The sequence below is a fragment of the Rhamphochromis sp. 'chilingali' genome (genome assembly GCF_963969265.1).
Source record: "Rhamphochromis sp. 'chilingali' genome assembly, chromosome: 15".
In the NCBI taxonomy this organism is placed as follows: domain Eukaryota; kingdom Metazoa; phylum Chordata; class Actinopteri; order Cichliformes; family Cichlidae; genus Rhamphochromis; species Rhamphochromis sp. 'chilingali'.
The window spans coordinates 435414-460829 of NC_137942.1; the positions used below are offsets into that span (position 1 = coordinate 435414).

General features: G+C 43.8%; 2 protein-coding genes across 4 annotated transcripts in view; one reads left to right on the top strand and one right to left on the bottom strand.

Annotated features, from left to right (window-relative positions):
- Window positions 1–24534, bottom strand: part of LOC308410957 (rho GTPase-activating protein 27-like) — a 45266-nt gene extending 20732 nt beyond the window's left edge. For all 3 annotated transcript variants that reach the window (XM_080904623.1, XM_080904622.1, XM_080904621.1), the window contains exons 1-3: window positions 24429–24534; window positions 7952–8077; window positions 6634–7583 (exon numbers count right to left, since the gene is read on the bottom strand). In XM_080904623.1, coding sequence (XP_080760749.1) covers window positions 6634–7583; window positions 7952–7982 — 981 coding nt within the window. In that variant the 5' untranslated portion in view covers window positions 7983–8077; window positions 24429–24534. The remainder of the gene's footprint in view (window positions 1–6633; window positions 7584–7951; window positions 8078–24428) is intronic.
- Window positions 667–4440, top strand: LOC308410959 (uncharacterized protein). The gene is made up of 3 exons (XM_080904625.1): window positions 667–2769; window positions 3028–3310; window positions 3491–4440. Exons 1-3 carry the CDS (start codon window positions 2564–2566, stop codon window positions 4007–4009), a joined length of 1008 nt encoding a protein of 335 aa, XP_080760751.1. The 5' UTR covers window positions 667–2563; the 3' UTR covers window positions 4010–4440.
- Window positions 24535–25416: the final 882 nt, after the last annotated feature.

Here is a 25416-nt window from a genome sequence, read left to right on the forward strand (position 1 = left end):
AGACGTTTCACATCTCCACAACACCACAGATACACCGAGTTCTGATAAAACTCATCATCATCCTGAAGATGTTGGAGGTGATTCACCTTTGCCAAGATTTCCTCCTCTGAGCAGGGAGCAGACAGCTTCCTGTCACACTGAGGAGGCGAGTGTGGCCACAGGGAAACAAAGAAAGTGTTACATTTCACTTCAGGTCACTTCCATTAAAGCCGCCGGGTACGACTCCGGTGAGGCTCCACTGCTCAGCAGGCATTCTCGTTATCATTAACTAAACTTTACTCATCATTAATGCTTGCAGACCGACTGGTCAGTGTGCTGGGCTTCGATGTTAAACACTGACTCATTATTACTGATGCATAGACTCACAGTTACAACCTGGCACTGGCACTGGCACAGCACGGCACAGGTGGAGCAGGAATACTCCACAGGAGGATTACTCCATGGGAGTAACCTGCACATTTAGTCATCACCACCGGTGACTGGGGCAGCCCTGCAGCCCTGCAGTGTTTATCGACTGCAGCGTCACGTTAACCTGAAAAAATCTGCTCTCCTGCTTTACTGCGACAAGCTCCGTATGCTCTGAACCTGCAGCTGCACGCAGGGAAACAATGACAACATCTCTATCCAGCATCAAAGTTTAATGCAGCATGTCTGGACTTACCCATAATGCATCTGTGGTTGTTTCAGTATCACCAAAGTGTGTCCTGCATCAAACCTCACCAGGAACAACTCAGAAAGTCTTCTAGACTCCGTTTGTGTTTAGACTGCACAGGCTGTAGCCCCACCCCCTCTGATTCAGTAGCCCCGCCCCCTGTGAAGGGCAGTGTGATCAGGAGTCAACGCTGCTGAGCCAGATCACTGTTCACCGACGTCATGAAACATTTTATGACTCCATAGATCAACTTTGACGACCACCTAATTTTCTTTCTGAGTCCTGGAATCACCTGGAATTCATCAAACTTCCTCAAGTTTCCTGGAATCTTCTAATGGACATTTCCCTCAAGTCCCTGGACTCTTATCACACTTCATAAATAAGTCTTGGAGTTTTTCTAAAGCTTCAATAAATCCAACGGCCAAATCTTCTAAAAGGATTCAGCAAACACTCCAAAAACACAGCTCAAACGTCCAAACCAGCAACGTTAAACGTTCTCCGGGACTCGAACAGCTGGAGCCTGTGCTTGGACTCCCCGTTTGTCCTGGGAGCGCTGTAACACTGCAGGTCCACAGGCAGCTGCAAATGGGCATTTGCTGCCTGCAGGAAGCAGCCTGCAGCTGTCTCAAACTGCAGGAAACATGCAACTCAGAGTGTTGCAGTCCAGCAGCAGCTGTAAGCAGACACACACACACACATATGCACACACACAGAGTAAAAGCAGCCAATCAGGAGAGGATGACTTTATGACTGCCCGTTAACCAAGATGCAGAGCTTTTATTTCTGCGACTGACAGGAAGCTGGCTGACTGATGACCACAGGAGCCGGTAAAGTCCTAACGGTGCAGTGTCACAGAAAAACATCCGGCTGCAGCTCATTTAGTGCAAACACAGCAGCGCGCTCAGCCGGCCACCTCACCTGGGACACACCTGGCTTCAGGACAGCCTATGAGGAGGAAACAGCTTCAAACACGAGATGACTCAATCTGTTCCACCCTCTGGGTAAACAAACCACCTGCTGAACAACATGAAAGCAAGACATCAACTGCTAAAGGTCAAAGGTCACCCAGAAAAGAGCAGAGCTGCATTCTCGATGCTCCACCAGTCAGATAAGGAAGTCCCAGAGAGCTGATCATGTGGACGCTGAGTTTCACTGAGAGTCGTCAGACCGAAGACGCTGAAAACCTTTGAGTTCTGAAAGGAGCTGAAGGTCAGAAACACTCTGGCTGAACCCGTTCCATCTCCACGCACCAACAGCTGATTTACGGCCTGCTGCCACCCACCTTTACTGAGGCTACGTCCTCCTGCCCACACTGAGACGGCATTTTGGGTCAAGGAAAACGCAGCGTGGTGAAAACGCTCCTGAAAGCAGAAACATTTGAAAACGCCGTTTTCGCAGTGTGGACAGCGAACCCGGAGACTTTTCGAAAACGATGACACATTTCAGTCATATGATGCAGTCATGTGACCAATTAAACCAAGATAGCGGAGGGCAGTACAGCAGTTGTTTTGTTTGCAGTTTTGACAGCCCTGTTAAAGATTACAGTTGTTGCCCGTTGCTTGAACACTATAAAGCCATGCTTAGACTAAAGTAACACAACTTGAAGCTTTTGTTACCATACCTCAAACACATGTACTCATACCTTAAACAAAAGCACTGCTTTGCACCCTGGTTGCAATTATGCAACACACATGGTCCTGCATACTACACTCTATTTCATACATAAGACACTTCGTTCAGAAAATGAAATTTCAGGGTGCCATTTGGAAAACACATGTATCCAAAATACAAAACACATCGGGTAATTGCAACCACTCAATACACACCTGAAGGCACTTACTTGCAAAACTGAACACCAATTAGCCAACCACAAAAATCCCTCAGTTTAGCCAATTCAAGAACTTTGCAAGCATGCATGGAGGGAGAGCAAGAGGAAGAGGAGGAGGAGGTCGAAGAGGCCATGAACGGACCCATATTTCTGATGATATAAGAGCAACTTTGGTGGACCATGTCATCAACCATGGCCTGACTATGAGGGAAGCTGGGCAGAGAGTCCACCCACATCTAAGCCGCTTCACAGTGGCATCTGTAATACGAACATTCAGACTAGAAAGCAGGTCTGTCTTCACCTCTCTGCCTTCTACTCTACTCAGATGGTTTCATAGCACTGTTCTACAGTATATCATCATATCAAGTGTGCAGGGTACTGCAGGGTGCTAATGCTGCTTTTGCAGCCAAAGTGGTGGTTTCTGTGAAACATAGCATGATTACTTATATTGAAGTACAGTGTTGTACAGTGGATGATACAGTATATACAGTAAAGTACTGTAAGAAAATAAGCAAAGCGATGACAGTATGTGGTTGTATTTCTCTAGAATGACTCGAAGACCTTCTGGGGGAGGACGCCAACGCCTGTTCACACAACGGCAGGAACTCGCCGTTGTGGACCTAGTGAGGGCAGACAATGCCATCCGTCTCCACCAGCTACGAAAGCAAATACTTGCAGACAGGCGAGTGTTCAGCAACATAAACCATGTGAGCATCACCACCATCAGACGCATCTTGGGAAAACTCAGCATCACCATGAAGCAGCTCTACAGAGTCCCATTTGAGAGAACCAGTGACGGGGTCAAAGGACTTCGAGCTGAATATGTACGGGTACGTGTAACTGTCCTTTACATGACAATACAGTATTGGTGAAATCCAGCAGCAGCTGAATATGTACCATATCAGTACCACATGGATCCATCCTGAGAGCTACACATGTACCTGTGTGATGGGTGAGGGTCCTGTATGTGTAGCACTGTAGTGCAGTAATATGTTCTCTTTGTTTTACAGAGAATCTCGGCCATGGATGGAGCTGCACAGCCTCATGAATTCATTTTCATTGATGAAGCTGGATTCGACCTGTGCGAAACAAGACGACGGGGTCGTAATGTAACTGGCCAAAGGGCAGTTGTGCACGTCCCAGGGCAGCGCGGGGGAAATATCACATTATGTGCCGCCATAAGCCTTCGAGGGCTTCTGCATCATCATGCAAAACTAGGTCCATACAATAGCCAACACATACTCACATTTCTAGATGCTCTCCATGATATAGTTGTACAGAACAGAGCAGATCAGCCCAGGTTTGTGGTGATATGGGATCATGTCAGTTTCCATCGGGCTGCTCTGGTCCAGGCCTGGTTCTCCAACCACAGCCAACTTGAAGTGGTATGCTTGCCCCCTTACTCACCATTTTTAAACCCTATAGAGGATTTTTTTAGGCTTGGAGATGGCGAGTATATGACCGCCAACCACATGCCCGCAAGCCTCTTCTGCAGGCAATGGAACAGGCCTGCGGCGACATTCAGGTGACAGCAATCCATGGATGGTTTCAACATGCAAGAGGATATTTTCCCCGGTGCCCAGCGGGAGAAGACACTGCTTGCGATGTCGATGAGGTCCTGTGGCCAGACCCCAACAGACGGCGGGATCCATGAGCCCACGTATGCACAATTGTCATGATGTTTTGTGTTTACAGTATAGTTTTTTGGTTTTTTTGCATGATCTGAATTCATGGTACTGCAGTGGACAATATTGAGTAGGCCTATTTGCTTTTTTGGTTGTTTGTGTCTCCTGAAAATGTGCCTTCTGAATAAACAATGAAAATCAAAGACTGCAGTGTTTTATATGAAGTAGACTAGTGTGTCCCCTGATCTGTAAGTGTTTGCATGTGATGCAGGTATGTGTCATTTTGTCAACAGAGTTACATTTTGACAGAGGAATGTTAGGTTTTGAGAGCAGAGTTTCCATTTGGCAGAGATGTGAATGGTATATTTCCCAGTGTTGTGTCATGTTTACTTGTGTTTAGAGTTTTGGCACAATGAGCGAAGTTTTGCAAAATGTGTTCAAGCAAAGGGCAAAAACTGTAATAGTTGAGCCGCCAGCTCATCTTTAAACCCAAGCAGCAGAAAAAAGTTCAAACTCTGAAAACTCAAAACGTTTGCTTTAAAGGCGACGCCCACACTTGATCTTCATCGTTACCTGCTGACATCAGAAAGCAATGCGAGGAGTCGGATGGTCACAGAGGTAAGAAGCAGCTGCTGCTCATCAAACACAGAAACTGACGGCGCTAACGTGACGTTGAACATGATTTGAACTCCCCTGAGGGTAATGACTAGGAGTGGGTATTGATTATCGATTTATCGATTAAAATCGATTCTAGCTTGGATTACGTGATACGATTCATTAAAATCCTGAATCGATTTTTACATATAATTTTATTTTGCCCGAAACGCCAGAATCTCAGGTTAAACCTCACAAAATTTCAACAACCAGCAAACATTTAAAACAGTAACTGAGAGCAGGAACAGGCTTCTGCACAGAGACGTGAACACAAAGCTCGACCCGCCGACGCATCAGGATCATGTGACTTTCTCACCGACGATCTACTGCAGAATATTCTTATAAAATCTCAGGCCAGGAAAATCTTTTTCTGTTTTAACCTCACGTACTTTGACACAAAGGCCTCTGCTGTGATGCTCACACCGTTGATAAAGTCTCACAAGTGTCAGCTTTCTTTTAATAGATATAAAAAATGGAAATGCACTGATGCATGATCTGAATTATAATATTTCTGACTGAGGCAAAATTTCCCCGATTCAAATTGAATCGATTCTAGAAATCAGTGACGATACTCAGCCCTGGTTAAAACCTCAGAATCACTTCTTTTATTCCAGTATTTCCACCTTAAACCCGTCTCTGCATCTAATTTATTTATCTAATTTTTCTAATTTAAACCCTGAGTGTCCACAGCTCGTGTGCTCAGATCACAGCAGCTGGTCTACCTGCTCCATGACTGAAGAGCAGACACACCCACTTCACCACACACTCACTGTTGTAATTACACGTCAGCGAGGAGCTCACAGCCGGAGCGAGTGTCACGATAAGGAATGTTATTTTACTGTCACTGTGTTATCATTCATATGCACTGTCATTACAGAGCAAGCAGACTTTTACTAAGTAAAGCAGCTGAGCGATGCTGCAGCGTTCAGCGCTGTTGCCTCACAGCACCAAAGTCCGGGGTTCAACTCCAGTATCTGGGCGGTTTCCTCCAAACACGTGCAGTCAGTGTCTATGTGTTAGACTGGAGACCTGTCCAGGTGTACCTCTCACCCTGTGACAGCTGGGAGAGGCTCCACCCCCCTATCACTGAACTGGATAACCAAAAGAAAACGCATGGACGGATGATTAAAGCAGCTGAACGGCATGCTGGGTAGGAGGTGCTCTGTCTGCTGTAATGCAGCGTGATTTAACCTTGACTGAAGACTGTTTTCACCTGCAGGTGTCGCTGCAGCGTCATCCTCTCGCAGTTTCCTGTCCGACCCTGAACACATCCTGCCAGCTGTGACATCACTACAGACCCTGAACCGTGGAAAAGCTCCCCTCAGTAACCCTGCCCGCACAAATGTCTGCTCTCTGTAGGTTTTAAGCAACTTGAGTTCAATGAAATTATTTTATACAAATAATACAAAGTTAAACTACACAAATATTTAAAAAACAGTAAATTATTAAATTTAAAACCAAAAGAAAGAAACATTAAGATCACAACTAACAAAAGCAGTAAACAAAAAATAGTTTTAAACTAAATCTTTAAACTAAGTTTTCTTAAGCTTCAGTGGGTCTGGAGGTCAAAGGTCAGCAGTTTGTTTCTGGTATGCTGAGAATTAAAAGAGGAACTGGCCTTTTCTTTTCCTCCAAAACTTGTTTCCTGTGTGGAAACTGCAGGAAATGACACGCTGCACAGGACTTTTATTTTGGAGGACTCTGTAACATATTGTTCTTTAACCGTTCCTGAACACTTATTTTTGCCTTTGTGCCATTTTACCAATCATTTCAATAAAAGTAAAGTCCAGGTGTTGTAAAAAGATATTTAATTACATTAAAGTCAACAATCAGAGACTTTATCAGAGGGTCATTTTCATAGTCTGGGGACTTACCTGTGTGGGAGGTGGGGCTGGTGCAGCCTCAGGTGTTGCAGGCTCGACCTGTGCTGCAGGGCTCGCTCTCGCTCCGACCAGAGCCTCCAGGTCCAGGTTCAGGTCCTGGATGGACTCGTAGATGTGGTGTGAATCCTCGCCCTTCCCTGAGTCCCGCCCCTCCTCATCGCTCTCCTCCACGCTCTCCTCCACGTTTGCTTCTTCCTCTGCCAGCTCCTCCTCATCTGGCTCTATTGGAGACTCGTGGCCATCCGGACGTCCTGCTGGGGATGAGGACATGTTGTGGAGGCTGCTGTGGGGCGGGATCACTGGTGTCTCCACCCGGATGGGCTGGGCTTGGGGCCGGGGCACTGAGAGGGGGTCTGCCGGACTGAAGCTGGGAACGCGAGGTTTCCCGGCATCCCTGGCGTCCTCCACGTAGCCTGACAGGTGGGGCGGCTTCTTGCCATCGGCAGAGTTTGCAGTTCTGTTGTTTGCTGTTGACCCGGGCTCTGCAGGACCAGCAGGGGCCCCAGGTAGCCGAGGTGCCACATCTTGGAAGTCCAGCGGGACGCCAAATGTAGACATCCGATTTTCATTTTTGTGGTGCCTTTTGACCGCATCGGGTGTGAGTCTGATGGTCATGTCATCACTTGGTTTGGTTCTGGACTCTTCTAGAGGCTTTGGGATGAGGACAGGCACCACCACAGGGATTGGAGCCACGACAGGCAGCACCAGTTCGGGACTGGGAGGATCAGCAAAGTCCAGAGGAGAGGGTAACTCCAACGGCAGCTCTTTGACGTACTTGGCCGGAATGTAAAAGGGCTTGGAGCTGCGATCCTCCTGGACCTGCCACCAGTGGTTGTTGGTCTTCGCCAGGAGGATGTAGCGCTCATTGGGTTTGATTGTGACCAGCGCCCCATCCCGACCCTCGTACTCGTACCCAAATTCCACCAGAACCAGACCCAGACCTGAAAGAAAGGATCAGACAGAGGAACAGAAAAGTTTCAAGAAGCTGAATGTGATGACACAACGGGCCACAGATTTTAACCCAACCTTCTCAAAGCTGCTGTGTTCAGTTTTTGAGGTCAAAATGAGGTCCGGTTCACTTCCTGAAGCTATATGTAGTTTTAAAGAAGGCAGACGAGCTGGTCACGAGCAGGGAGATGGCAGTAATGTGAAGCACATGTGCTCATGAGCTGTGACTGTAAACATGCAGACGCGCCAGAGCAGCGCCATCGAACGCTCCTCTACAGCTTCATCAGGTCTTAATGTGGTGATTTCATCCAATCAGAGTCTAAATAAGCTGGAGTTCACCTGCAACAGTAGGGTGACTCACCTTTGCTCTGCAAGGAGGATGTTGCTGCCATTTTGACAACCCTGGGCTTTTCAGGCCCCGCCCCCTCGGGAAGATCTAATCTGAAGGTAACTGGTCAAAGATCACTCCTGATCCTACACCCCCGTCCTAAAGGAAAAAATAAACAAACACACAAAATAAAAACAATGCCTAGCAAACAGACAAAAATACAAACACACCTACACGAGTATTTTTGAACACGCAGCTGTTTCGTCTACGTAAACGGCGTTTCGAATCACCGAAAACAGAGTTTTTTTAAAACTCCTTTTTTGCGTTTACATGTGGACGAGGAATACAGAGTTCGTCACGCAACGTCAAAGGTATGTGCCTTTTTTCACGTCACGCTGTGGCCACGTTATTGTTTACATGAGATGAATTGCAGAATGACAGAGAGAGACAAAATACTGTTAATCTGACTGTCTGCAGGTTTACACGCAGTTACTGTCCCTCCATTTACAAAGGCAGAGGCGTCACGGTGTCATTATTTTACCTGCAGTTGTTTTTTTCCTGTGTAATAATATTCAACATTGCTGTCATACATTTTTCAAAAAATGCCTCTCTGTGCAAAATGGGTTTAAAAACATAAACAGCTGTGGGATCCTGTTTGTCTCTGATTCTGCAGGGAGACATACCTCAGCACCTGTGCAGGTGAAACCAAAGGGAAGATTTGCTTCACCATATTTTCTAGTCTCTAGTCAGTGATGCTTCAGCTCCTGCTTTGCGTTTGTGTGGGAGCCCGTGCTAGCAGTGCGTAAGTGCCCTTCCCCCTAACCCTTTTCCTTTTTTTCCTTTTCATACTGCAGCGCCCCCCCTGCAAAGGCTCTGCGCCTAGGGGGCGGGCCCCACACTTTGGGAAGCTCTGCATTAACACGTTTAACAGGAATTAATTATGATCACCAGAGCTTCCCAAAGTGTGGGGCCCGCCGCCTAGGGGGACGCAGAGCCATTGCGGGGGGGGGGGGGGGGGGGGGTATGAAAAGGAAAAAATAAATAAGTAAACGCTTGGACACTGCTAGCACGGGGCTCCCACACAAACGCAAAGCAGGAGCTGAAGCATCGCTGAATATGTTTCCAAACCAACTTCATTTTAAGCCTAGAGAAGACTAGAAAATATGGTGAAGCAAATCTGCCCTTTGGTTTCACCTGCACAAGTGCCGAGGTAGGTCTCCCTGCAGGATTGGTTTTCCCTGCGTTGGGAGCAGCGCTGGGCTGTTCAAATCACGGACAAACAGGATCCCACATTCTTGATTTTTAGTTCACAAACACTTGTTGTAATGACTATCTACTCCTGACATTTTGGAGATGTTTGCTCTTTATACAGTAAAGTTTCATTCATTTCATTTCATTTATTTGTTCATTTTCAGGCACAACAAATACCTATATTGAACATAAAATACACAAAACAAAAAACAAAAATTGCCTGAAAAAGGAGTGGGACGAAGAAAACTTATTAAATCCCACCCCTATACTCACTCATCAACAAAAAAAAACAATAAACTTCCCGCAGCTACGCCCATCATTGCATACAGACCCATCAACAGCCCCGGGCAGATACAAGCATCTAAGCGGCAGCTCGCAACCAACAATTAGAGCCTTCATAACTGAATACAGAATATATAAATTATAAATTGCATTACCACAGGTAACAGGCAGTAATAACTACAAGTAACAGACACACATACATATACATACATATATATCTACACACACAAGTACATATATGTACATACATACGCACACTTTTTTATTTTTTTTATTTTGGAATCCATACCAGCAATGGTAAGAGGACAGACATTACAGAGCACACTAAAAGCATCATTGAGTATACTGTGACCAGACCAACTGTTTGTAGAGGAATTTAAATCTATGAATATTTTTGCATTGTTTCAATTGTAAACTCAGACTGTTCCAGATTCTCACACCACATACAGACACACAAAAGCCTTTATGGGTTGTTCGAGTTCTGGGTAATTTGAATTCTCCAAAGCCTCTCACATTATAAACCTTTTCTCGAATTTCAAATCTAGTTTGTAAATTTGCCGGTAAACGTTTAGTAAAAGCTTTATACAAAATTATGGATGTATTGTAATTAACCAGATCCTGGAATTTAAGTAACTTTGCCTGAAGAAAGAATTTGTGAGTATGATCTAGATAACCAGCCTTGTGAATAATACGCAGTGCTTGTTTCTGTACTGTGACTAATGGATTAGTTGTATTTTTATATGTGTTTCCCCACACTTCCACACAATATGTAAGATATGGAAGAACCAGGGTACAGTACAGAGTACGAAGTGCATCTTTATCAAGGAATTGTTTCACTTTGTTCAAAACTGCGAGGCTTCTGGAAATTTTGGTTTTTATGTGTCTGACGTGGGGTTTCCATGAAATTTTATTATCAATTATAACTCCCAAAAATTTGTTTTCACTCACATTATCAATTGGTACACCTTCAATGATAATTGGTAATTCTATATTATATTTTAAATTACCAAAAAACATTGCTTTAGTTTTATTTATATTTAATGATAATTTATTTATGTCCATCCATTTTTTTATTAATTGTAGCTCCCTGTTTACGGTCATTACAAGATCAGTATAATCATCGCTACTGAAAAATATGTTGGTGTCATCTGCGAACAGTATGAGTTTAAGTACTTGAGAAACATCAAAAATATCATTTATGTATACATTGAAAAGTTTTGGTCCCAACACTGACCCTTGGGGAACACCACATGTAATACCAAGTTTCTCTGAATGGTAATGCCCTATGCTAACATATTGTTCCCGACCTGTTAGGTAACTTTTTAACCAGTTACCAGCTTTCCCTCGAATACCATATCTTTCCAATTTATCCAGTAAAATTGAGTGATTGATTGTGTCGAAGGCCTTTTTGAGGTCAACAAAAATACCAACTGCATATTTATTTTTATCCAGTGTATCAGTAATTTTTTCTACTGCCTCAATTATCGCCATTGAAGTGGTTCTTTGCGTTCTGAAACCATACTGACCAACATTTATTATTTGATGTTTTTCAAGGAATTTTTCTAATCTTGAATTAAAAAGTTTTTCTAGAATTTTTGAGAATTGAGGCAGTAGAGAAATAGGCCTATAATTGGTAAAACTGTGTTTGTCATTACTTTTATATAGTGGTATTACTTTCGCAATTTTCATTTTTTTTGGAAAACAACCGGACTGAAATGATAAATTACAGATATATGTTAAGGGACTAGCAATATTCAGAATAACCTGTTTAACTACAGACATATTTATGTCATGATAATCCATTGAAGACTTACTTTTACATTTTAATGTGATATTTATTACTTCTTGCTCATTTGTAGCTGAGAGGAACAGTGAAAAGGGATTTGATTTTATATTACTGATACTTTCATTTTTATGACACGGGATGTCCGCTGCTAGTTCAGGGCCAACATTTATGAAGAATTTATTGAACCCATCGACAATATTACTCATGTTGTGATTTTCACCATTTGCATCAGTAAAATATTCAGGATATGATGTTCCAGAAGATGCTTGTTTAATTAAGTTGTTTAACACATCCCAAGTTCCTTTTATATTGTTTTTATTTTCATATAATCTTCTTCTATAATAAAGTTGTTTGCTCGTTCTTATAATATCAGTCAATTTATTTCTATATGCTTTATATCTTTGTTCCACTTCTTTTGTTTTTACTTTGATAAACTGTTTATACAGATTGTTTTTCTTTTTGCAAGCATTAATAATTCCTTTTGTGAGCCAAGGACTTTTTATCTTTTTTTTCTTTGTCATGTGTTCGTTTACAGGACAATGTTTATTGTACCACATAGTAAAAATATCTAGAAAATTATCATAAGCCTTGTCCACATCTGACTCTTCATACACCGAACTCCAATCTTGTTGTGCTAAATTGAAATTGAAGGCATGAATTGCTTCTTCATTTATTGTTCGCTTTTCTATCATGATCTTGGTATCTATTTTTTTTAAATCACAGTCACACAAAGTAAAAACTGGTAAGTGGTCAGTTTTTTTTCAAAAAGGTCTCAAAGACTTTAGAGTCAGACCTGTTACAGATCGTCAACTTTTCTTTATTATCAGGTGTGTTTCCAGAATCACTAAAAACTGCTGTAATCAAACCTATACTGAAAAAGGACAATCTTGACAAGACACAAATGAACAACTACAGGCCGATCTCAAATCTCCCATTTTTAAGTAAGATCATTGAAAAAGCAGTTTCTCAACAGCTCAATTACTTCTTAAAACAGAATAATTGCTACGATGCCTTCCAGTCAGGTTTTAGACAGAACCACAGCACTGAAACCGCTCTGACCAAAGTGTTCAATGACATATGTCTGAACACAGACAGTGGAAAAATGTCAGTCTTAGTTTTACTGGATCTCAGTGCAGCATTTGATACAGTTGACCACAACATATTACTCAAACGACTGGAGAACTGGACAGGTCTTTCAGGAACTGTACTAAACTGGTTCAAAACATACGTAGAAAACAGGAAATACTTTGTATCAATAGGTAACTTCACATCTGAGCAGACAAGTATCACATGTGGAGTTCCCCAAGGTTCCATCTTGGGACCCCTTCTGTTTAACATCTACATGCTCCCACTGGCACAGATTATAAACAACAACAAAATAAACTATCACAGCTATGCAGATGACACACAAATATATATCACAATGTCACCAGGAGACCGAGGCCCTGTACAGGCTCTTGGTAAATGCATTGAGGAAATCAATGACTGGTTGTGCCACAATTTTCTCCAGCTAAACAAAAACAAAACTGAGGTAATAGTCTTTGGCGCCAAAGAAAAACGATTACAGGTCACCAGAGAACTTCAATCTATACATCTAAAAACCACAAACCAGGCGAGAAATTTGGGTGTAGTGATGGATGCAGACCTAAACTTAGAAAAACACATTAAGACAATAACAAAGTCAGCTTACTATCACCTCAAGAATATATCAAGGATAAAAGATCTGATGTCTCAACAGGACCTGGAAAAACTAGTCCATGCATTCATCTTTAGTAGGCTTGATTACTGTAACAGCATCTTTACAGGTCTACCTAAAAAATCAGTCAGACAACTACAGCTCATTCAGAACTCTGCTGCTCGAGTCCTCACTAAGACCAAAAAAGTGGACCACATCAGTCCAGCTCTGAGGTCCTTACACTGGCTGCCTGTCCGTCAGAGGATAGACTTTAAAGTTCTGATGCTGGTCTATAAAGCTCTGAATGGTTTAGGACCAAAATACATCAATGACCTCCTGACCCAGTATGAACCATCCAGATCCCTCAGGTCATCTGGATCCGGTCTTTTATCAGTTCCCAGAGTCAGAACCAGACACGGAGAAGCTGCATTCAGCTTTTATGCTCCTTATATCTGGAACAAACTCCCAGAAAGCCTCAGATCAGCTGAAACACTCAGTTTATTTAAATCCAGGTTGAAGACTCACCTGTTCTCAGCTGCATTTGAATAAAGCACCAAATCCACACTTTTAAGCTTAAATTTCAAAACTTACATTTAACTACTGATTTTATCTCTGATTTTATCTGTTTTGATTTTATATACTGTTTTGTTTGTTTGTTAACTAGTTTGTTTGTTTGTTTGCTTGTTTTAATCAATTTTAAATCATGCTTTTTATTTGTTTTTGTTTCTAATGTCTCTGTAAAGCACTTTGAATCACCTTGTTGTTGAATTGTGCTATACAAATAAACTTGCCTTGCCTTGCTTTGCCTTATATCACAGACAGCGGGATACAAATAACATCAGGCTGATCCTGCCACGATTTGTTCAAATCACAGACAAACAGGATCCCACAGCTGTTTATGTTTTTAAACCCATTTTGCACAGAGAGGCATTTTTTGAAAAATGTATTGACAGCAATGTTGAATATTATTACACAGGAAAAACCAACCACACGTAAAATAATGACACCATGACGCCTCTGCCTTTGTAAATGGAGGGACAGTAACTGCGTGTAAAGCCTGCAGACAGTCAGATTAACAGTATTTTGTCTCTCTGTCATTCTGCAATTCATCTCATGTAAACAATAACGTGGCCACAGCGTGACGTGAAAAAAGGCTCATACCTTTGACGTTGCGTGATGAACTCTGTATTACTCGTCCACACGTAAACACAAAAAAGGAGTTTAAAAAAATTTCGGTGATTGGAAACACCGTTTACGTGGAAGAAAGGTCCAAACGCATAGAAACAGCTGCGTTTTCAAAAATACATGTGTAGGTGCGGACGTAGCATAAAAGAGTTACTAGTTTATTTTATTACTGCCTGTAATTTATTGCAGTTTACTTGTATTTGCTTAATTGTTTACTAAATGTTTGAGGTGTGAAATAAACTGCAATGGAGCAAAATATGGGTGTGTGTGGTTGGAGGATGTTTTGTGCGTGCGTGGGGGGGACGGACCATTTTTCTTGTAAAACAAAGCAAAAAAAGTTTGGGAACCACTGTGTTAATGGATGAGAGCGGTGCAGAAACCAGGAGGCGTGCTGATTCAGTTGGTGTTCCTACTCAAAGCCTCTGTCTGATGATACCATCAGGTAGATGCTGGCGAGCTCGTGGAAACACCTGTATAACCCGTCTGTGGGCGTTTCTGTCTGATGAGCTGTGAGAGCTGAGCCAACTGTAGCACATCTACAAACCACAGTTTTGGGCGCCACCGCATTATATCAACATAGAACCGTAAGCTAACCCAGCAGACCTGCCTTTTCACTGCAGGCACAGCGAGAACATGGCCGCTGCTCACAGTCTTTGTCTTCTTAAGCACCCGAGGCTCACTTACACATTTCACGCTTTTCATCCAACATTCACACTGAAAAATGCATCAGAGAGCAACTTGGGTTCGTACCTTGCCCAAGGCTATCTGTCTTTCCTCCATGTCTGTAAGATTCTAGTTTCCCTGACTCACGTTTCTAACAGCTGTAGAACGAACGTCTCTGAATGAATGAAAGTCTCTAACACTGAGGAAAGGACAGACTGTCTTCATGGACTGAAAGCAGAGGAATGACAGTTATCAGCTCCTCTGCTTTCATGTCAGAACAGGTCAAAGTGAGGTCTGAACTCCTCCCACAGCCCCGAAGCAAAAACACTTCAGTCCACTTAACAAACATCACATTTATCTCCCAGCGCAGTGAAGGAGTTAACGCTGCTGTGTTTCATTAACCAAAGACAAACAGTTGGAACAAATCAATGGCTAAAATAGGTTAGCTCTGTTTCACACAGAGAGTCCGAGGAAGCAGACTGCAGGCTGAAGCCCGTCTGCTTTCAGTTTTTCAGTCCTTTGTGTGAAACCCTCACTGAACATTCAAGGTTTATTTTTCCTCATATCCGTGTAAACTACATAAAACTAACACACGAGGACAAAAACAGTGATGAAATGTATCGACACTTCAGTTAAAACGAGACGAAAACATTCTGGACAGATGAGATCCAATCAGAACTAATTAGGTTAACTAACATTAACTGATTAGGTTTATTTACTTTTCCGGCTCTTTGAAACGTCGGCAATAAGGTTTTTAAATGGACTCACAATGAGGTGGAGTTGTTGCTGCGAGTAACACAAAAGTACAAAGTTGCAAAAGCGAGTGAGAATTAAAGAATTTGAAGAAAAGCTCTCTGAAGCGTGTACAGACTGATATTAATCTTTAACAGGGCTGTCAAACAAAACAACTGCTGTATAATGTCCTCCGCTATCTTAGTTTAATTGGTCACATGACTGCATCACATGACTAAAATGTGAGACTCAGATTTAGCCATTCTTATATTTGCTTGTTCTTATGCTTTTGTATTTTTCCACACCTCCGTTGCTTGTGAAGCTCGCACACAAGAATTTCACTCGCGTGTTCTGTACCCGTGTACCTGCACATATGATGTGAAAATAAAAGTGATCTGATGTGTCATTGTTTTCAAAAAGTCTGCGGTTGCGCTGTCCGCACTGCGACACAAAAGAACAAACAGTTTTCAAATGTATGTGTTTTCGAGTGTGTTTTTCTTGAATGAAAAGGCCGTCTCAGTGTGGACGGGAGGGCAAAACAGAGAGAAAATTATGCGTTTTCAAACGAGAACGTATTAGTGCGGATGTAGCCTAAGTGTGCTGCAGTCTCCTGATGTTTAGTCGACAAGAAACCTGCTGTCAGAATTAACACTGCTTGAAAACTCGAGTCTATGCGGGCTGAACCCTCTGCTGAAGCCTCTGGTGGACAGTAGAGGGACTGCAGGGTTTGGTCAGTGCTCATTTTTCAACCTTGGGGTGGGGGGTGGTAGGTGCGACTAGAATGTACTGCACCAATAGGAGGAACAAAACTCAGGTGTGAAGCACATGCAAAGGCATTTGAGGTGATTGTGACTGAAATGATGAACCTGGACCTGCATCCTCAGCATCAAACATCGCCACACGCAGACAGAGCTGTGAATATTTGGACATACAGGACGTAGTTTTGTCCGTCCTGAAATCTGAGTCTGAGCTGAGGAGCACGCGCTGCATCACTACCCTGGTTTGAAGTTTGGCAGTTCACGTGCTCCCTGCCTGTTCCTTGAAGGGTCTCTGCACTCGAGCAGCACCTGAGTCTGTGTTTTGATTTAATTGGACAGAGAGAAGCAGGTGAACTGCAATGCAGCAGAGGTTATGTTGACTTGGACGCCTGTCCGAGATGTAACATGCCTCGTTCAGCCACTCAGAGGGAGTGCGAGGGATCTCCTGAGCTACAGCCACCCTGTCTGCAGTACGGGGCTATTTCCCTCCCAGCAGCCTCTGAGCCAGGCATTCGCTTAGAACAATAGCAGGAGGCTGATCTCAGGGCAGCTCTGTTTACACAGGGAAGCGCCTGCACTTCCTGTCTGCTGCAAGCCCCGCCCACACAGCGGCATTGACCTCACCCCTCAATGACATCACATAGCGGTGTGTTTCCTGTCTTTGTGAAGGAACAACAGTGTGTGTGTGCTCACAGAGCAGCGGGACAGCCAAACATTTTCTCTGGCCCAGAGCTTTCAGCAAACATCCAATCAGCTGCTCTTTCATCAATGGACCTGGAAGCGACTGGCCTCAAACCTGTGAACTCTGGGCTCCTGTTACCCTCCTGCTACCCCACTCGTTACCCTGCTGCTACCCCACTCGTTACCCTGCTGCTACCCCACTCTTTAGCCTGCTGCTACCCCACTAGGGTTGCCAACTCCCTGAAAAATAAATAAGGGACACCTCGTGGCCAGGGCCGGGCAACCCAGTTGTCTTCACCCTTCCCAGTGTGGTAGCTCTTTTTTTTGTGTGTGAAATTATTTTTTTAACCATTTGACTTGAATTTGATTTAAGCAGATGCATATTCTTTGTGATATGACCATATGGGAAACAAATGATCATTTAGCCATTTATTTTTAGCTCAAAATGACAACATTAACACAGTAAAACAGGTCTCCTTCTTAAACAGAAGCCTGTCATGCTTAACTTTTGAGAATATAAGTAAATCTTTCTTTAAAAGAGCTCTGTCCTGCTTAACTTAAAATTATATAAATTAATAGAAAGCAATACAACAAAAACATTCTTGTAACAGTGCACATATAGTGCATTTAGTACAATTGGCTTCAGCTGAGGTATTATTTCAGCTTTTCTAATGCTAATCAGCTGCTCCTGTTTGTAAACCCGCTTGTTCCCATGATTACGCATCTTAACTCATCATCATTATTCATCTATGTATTACTTTTATGTATTATTCATCTATTTGTTGTAATCATCTATCCTTGCAGTTGTTTATTACACAAAATAAATTATATTATCACACTTCTGGCCACATAGCGCTGATATTCACTGCACATGCCCATATTAACCTTAACCAGAGGGTTTAAACAACAAACCAGTGTTTACATACCATATCTGCTTCTGCCATGCCTGGTGGACAAGAAATTGGTTAAGGGTTCCCCGAGCTTTCACGCCCCTCATGTTCTTCATGTGCCCACCACTAGAAGCATGCCTATGGAAAAAGTGCGCCGGCACACAGTGCAGTGCGCTTTATAGGTGTTATCGTGCATGTTCCCAGCCCAGTGGTTTCCTTTTCCCATTCCTCCCTGTATTTATTCTTATTGTATTCTAATTTTTGCGTCATAACTTTTGCACTGTCCACTTCCTGCTGTGACAAAACAAATTTCCCACGTGTGGGACTAATAAAGGTTATCTTATCTTATCTTATCTTATCTTTCGCAGCCTTTTTTTCTTTCTCTGGGCGAACAAACATTGCTGCTCTAATGCTGGGCTCACACGGTGCGATTTTTGGCCCATTTTGAGACGATTTATGAGTCGTGCGACCGATTTGGTGATCGGCCCGATTTTGGCCTTCATCGTGCGTCGTGTAGTATACGTGGGGTAACGAGAAGCGATTAACACCTCGACCAGCTCCCGATCATCAATCGCTCGTGAGGGTGTCACCACAGGCGCTCACACTGCTCACGCGCAAACAGGTAAACGTCGGTGAAAAAGACGGTGCAGCTCGGCTGTGCCGCGTGTGATCTGGACACAAGCGATGGAGGCACAACTTGTAGAACTTTGGAAAGCTCATCCGAGCCTTTTCGATGTGGCCTCACAAAATGATCACGACCACAACAACCGTGAAAATAGTTGGATTTACATTGCTGCTCAATCACAGCTGCCTGATGAGTGTTTTTCATTAGCAATTTAGCAAAGTTGATGGTGGTGGTGTGTCTGTGTGAGTGAAAGACAGAGGGAGAGCGAGCGACAGATTTTCTGTTATAACCTTCATTTTATGGAGGCACAGTGTGAGCACTCAGGTTGCATCAGAGCATCGGGCGGTATAGTGTGAGACCTGCATCGTGACCTACCAACTTCTAACCCCTGCGAGTCAATCGTGCAGTTTGAGCAGGAGCTGAATAACGCGACTGAAAAAATCGCACAGTGTTTTCCCAGCTTTAGGTGTACTGTCGTCCGAGACTTGCACCGCAGTGTCGGCATTTGTTTCCCTGTTGGCCATGCTTCTTGTTGTGGTCATCTGTTGTCTTCCGGTATTTTCTCCGTAAGCGACCTTTCCTCGACCAATGAGATGAGCGGTAATCTGAATTGTCATACTCGAATTGTCATAAGTGTGCTGTCAGCTCATTGGTCACAAAGCAGGAGAGGGGCTGGGAATTATGTTTTCAAACAAAGCGTTAATTCCATTAAAAGTTATAGACTACTTTTGATTCTCACTGGATTACGGGACAAAGTGCGTCCCTTATTAGCTCAATACGGGACGTGTACTTTTGTTTCTAAATACGGGACGATTCCGTATTTTAAGGGACGGTTGGCAACCCTATACCCCACTCGTTACCCTGCTGCTACCCCACTCTTTACCCTGCTTCTACCCCACTCTTTACCCTGCTGCTACCCCACTCTTTAGCCTACTGCTACCCCACTCTTTACCCTCCTGCTACCCAACTCTTTACCCTGCTGCTACCCCACTCTTTACCCTCCTGCTACCCCACTCTTTACCCTGCTGCTACCCCACTCTTTAGCCTGCTGCTATCCCACTCTTTATCCTGCTGCTACCCCACTCTTTACCCTCCTGCTACCCAACTCTTTACCCTGCTGCTACCCCACTCTTTACCCTCCTGCTACCCCACTCTTTACCCTCCTGCTACCCCACTCTTTACCCTCCTGCTACCCCACTCTTTACCCTGCTGCTACCCCACTCTTTAGCCTGCTGCTACCCCACTCTTTAGCCTGCTGCTACCCCACTCTTTACCCTCCTGCTACCCACTCTTTACCCTCCTGCTACCCCACTCTTTACCCTCCTGCTACCCCACTCTTTACCCTGCTGCTACCCAACTCTTTACCCTGCTGCTACCCCACTCTTTACCCTGCTGCTACCCCACTCTTTACCCTGCTGCTACCCCACTCTTTACCCTCCTGCTACCCCACTCTTTACCCTGCTGCTACCCCACTCTTTACCCTGCTGCTACCCCACTCTTTACCCTCCTGCTACCCCACTCTTTAGCCTGCTGCTACCCCACTCTTTACCCTGCTGCTACCCCACTCTTTAGCCTGCTGCTATCCCACTCTTTACCCTCCTGCTACCCCACTCTTTACCCTGCTGCTACCCCACTCTTTACCCTCCTGCTACCCCACTCTTTACCCTCCTGCTACCCCACTCTTTACCCTGCTGCTACCCCACTCTTTACCCTGCTGCTACCCCACTCTTTACCCTCCTGCTACCCCACTCTTTACCCTCCTACTACCCCACTCTTTACCCTGCTGCTACCCCACTCTTTAGCCTGCTGCTACCCCACTCTTTGTACAGCAGTGGAGTATGTGACTGATGTTGTGCTGTTTTCAGTGGACCGTGTTGATTTCTAGAAGAAAATCATGATTACTGATTATTATTCCTCGTGAATCGTTAGTCCGTCCTTCTGGTTTTCAGTGATCTGAGGTTTTTTGATGTACAAAAACCATGAAGGAATTCACTCATTCATAAACAGGACCTTAAGAATCTTACTGTAATTTTGTTCATTTATTTATGACTTCAGTCATTTTTAATAATTATTATTGTTGTTTTTTCTCCTGCTGTTTGTTTGTTGCCGTTGCAAAGACAAATAAAGTTTTATTTTTGAAATCCATTGTTTTCTATTTAAACACCTGGGACAGGTGAGTTTCAGAGACGCTGGTATGTTGGAATGCTGCTGCCCCTCCCCCTCCTCATGCACTGTGATTGTGTCTCTGCGGCACCAGCAGGCTGGTATGTGACACACACACACACACACACACACACACACACACACACACACACACACACTGCTCTGTGTGACCACAGGAGCGAAGCATGTGAAAAAATAAACTGGAGGGTTTGTGGCGGGACACACCCTGTCCACCAATCAGAAAAGATAAAACATTTAAAGGAGAATCTGTGAGGGCCTCGTCAGCCATCCGTCAAGTGACATCATACACCCAGCAGCCAATCCCAGCTCGCTTAATCTAAAAACCGTTCAACCTTTACCCCATGTGAGAGCGGGTGTGGTCACAGCACACAGAAATAAACGAGTCCAGGTCATAAATCTGTCTGCTGGCTCCGCCCACACGAGGCTGGAACCAAACCGACGCTGACAGGAATGCACAGAGTCACACACATAAGCATCACACACTCTCAGCACAAACACACGGCTCTGACTGGCTGGCACCTGCCGCGCTCTCCTCGCACGCTGTTTCAAACCTTTCAAACTTCCTCTGTAACCTGATGCTCAGTGAGCCCGGTGAAAACAAATAGTCCCCACACACTAAAACACTGTGAGTGAGGGTTCAGGTTGAGCCCGGTTTATGCAGTTTGTGGAGAATACAGCACACAGCCCTGTGTCCAAACACAAACTAAACACATTTATCACTTATTATAACATTATTATAAACACATACTAGAGATGGCACGATACCACTTTTTTATGTCCGATACCGATATCATAAATTTGGATATCTGCCGATACCGATATGAATCCGATATAGTGTTTTTTAATCAACAAAACTGTTTTTTAAATATCTTGCTGCATTTTGTATAAGTTCATACTCAAGTTTAAAACAACAACTACACTAAAGCTATTCTGTTATACCTGTATGCAAAAAAAAAAAATTTCATAGTTCAGCAATACTGATCAATCTAATAAACTTAAACCTGCACCATCCTCCCTATTCTGGTATTTTAAAGAGTACTTAGCAGAAATATTAAGCAACCTAACTAATAGGGTTCCAACTCCCAGCAACAACAAAAATAAATAAATAAAAAATAGGGAACCACCCCTCACGCTCCACCTCATGATGCTTAATCGATGTAATCAACCTTAATTTGATGCAGTGTGAAAAAAAATGCACAGAAATCAATTATTTTTCAAGAAATATTAAATAGATTCAACCTCTTTCTTCAACAGAATTGCAGACTGCACAGATGGTACCTTCCCAAAGGAAAAAGTACTATAGCTTACTAGGGTATATATATTAGACTTAATAGTTACTATATACAGTAATGGACTTCTATTCATTTTACATCAAATTAAAACTTTGGGTGTCAGATAATTATTTATTAAAAGCTAGACATTTTAAATGAGAATAAGAAAGAAAAGTATGTCTTTGTGCCCCCTTTTCCCTGTTAATGCCCTATCGGCCCCCCTGGCTAAACTTTGCTAGATCCGCCCCTGCACAGTTACCAGCGTCAGCTACGTAGAAAAAGATCCTCGAGTAGAAAGTAATATTAAATAAATTCTAACAACAGCTGATCAAGCTTAAACGTGCTGCTGTTGTTCAGCCGCTGGTTTCCTCTTTCTGGTGCAAAGTGGGCCAAAAGCAAACAAGAGACACGGACTCGCGACAGAAAAGCCGATCAGCTGATCGTTAAGCAGTTTCATGATTGAAGTAGCAGCCGGAGAGCGAGAGGCAGTCGCTTGTTAAGATTAACGCAGGAATGCTTTACAAACATTCAGAGATGGACTTACACACTTGCTATACTTCTCTCGGGATAACTTTGTCGGAGATGAAATGCCGGGTTGCTAGCGAAGCTCCACATGCTATCCAGACCACCGACAGGTCCCGCATGCCACAGCCGCTCTATCACGTGATGCATACTGCTCCGACGTGCTAACGTTCTGAGGTGAGTTACGGCGTGTTGCAAGTTTTGTGAGATGCTTTCGTGATATTTAATGGATCGGATTACATTTTTTATTTTTCTCCGATATCCGATCCAGTAATTTAGGTCAGTATCGGACCGATACCGATACGTAATATCGGATCGGTCCATCTCTAACACATACTACAGTGGTAGGTTTATCTTATTATTGAGCTCTTATCTGTTCATGCAGATGTTCAGCTTCTGTTGTTTTCTGAAACATCTTAATGTAATAAACTGTATAAAAGCGAAATGCGTTCGCACCTTGTTAGCATACAGAATTATAACGTGCAGAGTTTTTACCTGATGAGGAACTCCAGCCTGCGGCGTGGAGTCATGTGACCCGCCTCTAAAAACTTCAGTGGAAGCAAATTCTTTTTTCTCTTATTCAAGTTCTTCTCGACGTCGCACAAAACACACGATGAACATGTGTGATTTAAATATTTTAGCATTATTAAACATACAGAACACTGTTACATGTGGTTCTGTATGTTTCGTGTAAGATGTGTCCCTGTGTAATAACACAAAACGTGTCTAATAAGATTCAGATATAAAACATGTGCTGTGTTTCTGTCTGTGTGTGAGGAATGCAAGAGCACGTATCCAAACCCGGGTGAACCTTCTGCATGTTTACAGCCTGTCGAGGACTTTGACCACAACTTTGTAAAATGTGTTTAGCAGGTTGTTTTCAGAATAAAAGGCCTGGCTCCATTTCAGTGATGAAGGCCCTTCTTTCCTGTACCGAGCTCTTCCTTTGACTCTTTCTGTCTTTAGCTCTTCACTTGTGATTTGTGGCGTTAAAACAGTCAAAAGGGAATATTTCCGAGGCCTGTGAATGTTTACCTCCAGGTTTGAGGTGTGCGTCGAACGACAACTTTTGGACCGTCCCATTTCTAAGTGTAACCACCACCAACAACAGAGTTTGCAGTTACAGTAAAACCTGTTCTTATGCCCGGCGGGTTTTCAGACACACTCTCACTACAGTTCTGTCATTTCTACAGATTTTTAATGAAGAGCGAAAAAAAACCCTCAGTCTGAAATCAGGACACTGTGTCACACCCGGTCACACATACCAGCAACTGACACACACACACATACACACACACACACACCCACACACACACACAGTCACACACACACACACACACACCCACACACCCACACAGTCACACACACACACACACACACACACACCCACACACCCACACACACACACACACACACACACGCACACACACACACACACACACACACACCCACACACCCACACACACACACACACACACATACACACACACACACACCCACACACACACACAGTCACACACACACACCCACACACCCACACACCCACACAGTCACACACACACACACACACACACACACCCACACACACACACACACACACACACACCCACACACACACACAGTCACACACACACACACACACACCCACACACACACACAGTCACACACACACACATACACACACACACCCACACACACACACACACACCCACACACACACACACACACACGCACACACACACACACACACACACGCACTGAATCTAAAAACAGACTCATATTCCCCATAATGCAGGTGTGGGACCAGGACCCCGTGACATAGGGTTTACAAGTCCACTGGAAACGCTTTTATCTAGACAGACACAACAATACACAAAAATGTAACAAAGCAAATGTCTTCAACTACAACTGGGTACACACACACTCACTCACACGCACACACACACACTCACACGCACACACACACACACACACACAGATAAATTGAGGGTTTGTTGTGTTTTACCTGCAGTAAAAGTCAGATCCAACCATCCTACTTCACTTTTTTCTCTTCTGATCTTGGAGGGGCGAGCCCCGATCACTCAAACAGGTTTCTCTCTCTCTCTCTCTTTAGCTCCGCCCTCTCTGACCTGCCAGTCCTGGCTTGTCTTCTTTCCCCTCCTTTCCTGAGATTACATCCTGTCTGCCAAAGAAGCCACAGTCAGACCCTCAGTCCTCTCTGGGCAGACCAACAGCGCCCTCTGGTGGCCCTCGCCGGTGGTTCATTATTACCCGTGCAGTGGGTACATATGTAATTATGTGATTTAAAAAAAATGGGCACAAACAAACTGCACGCTCTTAAACTTAATCGAAAGTTCAAAATGTAAAATAACATGGACTTTCAGTGCTTTTACTCCATTTAAAACATGACGTCATGTTTAATTTCCAGTGTTACCAAATTAACCTGGAGTAAAGAAATATTTCTGCCTGCTTACAGAGGCTGCTGCAGCCTCCAGGTGTTACTGAGCTCACTGAGCTTAAACGCCGGACTGTGAGCTCAGGTAGGTGACGACCGTCTGCAGGCTTCTCTGAAGCTTGATCAGGAGATCACGTTAACACCCAGAAGCAGGACATGGGTGAACCGTCAGGGTTTTGTTTTTAGTGGCGTGCCAAACAGACTGTTGTGTGCCCTGCCCCTGATGTTAGCCAGGTAGCTGGTGACCTGGTGGAGGTTCTGAGATTAATTAGTAAACGATTCATTTGGGAATGATTTGGTTTGATGGGCACACCTACGCCCGCTGGTAAATCACTGTGTACAACTCATGCTTCAGATGGAGGCTGTGCTGGACCTGTAAGTGTAACCGGTGTGTTCCTGCATTGTCTCCGACAGAAGGGTAGAAGGAAACACCTCCAAGTAAACAACTTTCCAGCTCCTCTCCCACAGGGGAACTGTAGAAAAGGGGCTGCATTTATTTTTACATTAAACATGAAGTACAAACTTACATGGAAAAAAA

Coding starts and splice junctions, on each gene's coding strand:
- LOC308410959 (XM_080904625.1), top strand. CDS start 2,564: ATGCATGGAGGGAGAGCAAGAGGAAGAGGAGGAGGAGGTCGAAGAGGC. Junction 2,770..3,027: donor ACATTCAGACTAGAAAGCAG/GTCTGTCTTCAC, acceptor GTATTTCTCTAG/AATGACTCGAAGACCTTCTG. Junction 3,311..3,490: donor TTCGAGCTGAATATGTACGG/GTACGTGTAACT, acceptor TTTGTTTTACAG/AGAATCTCGGCCATGGATGG.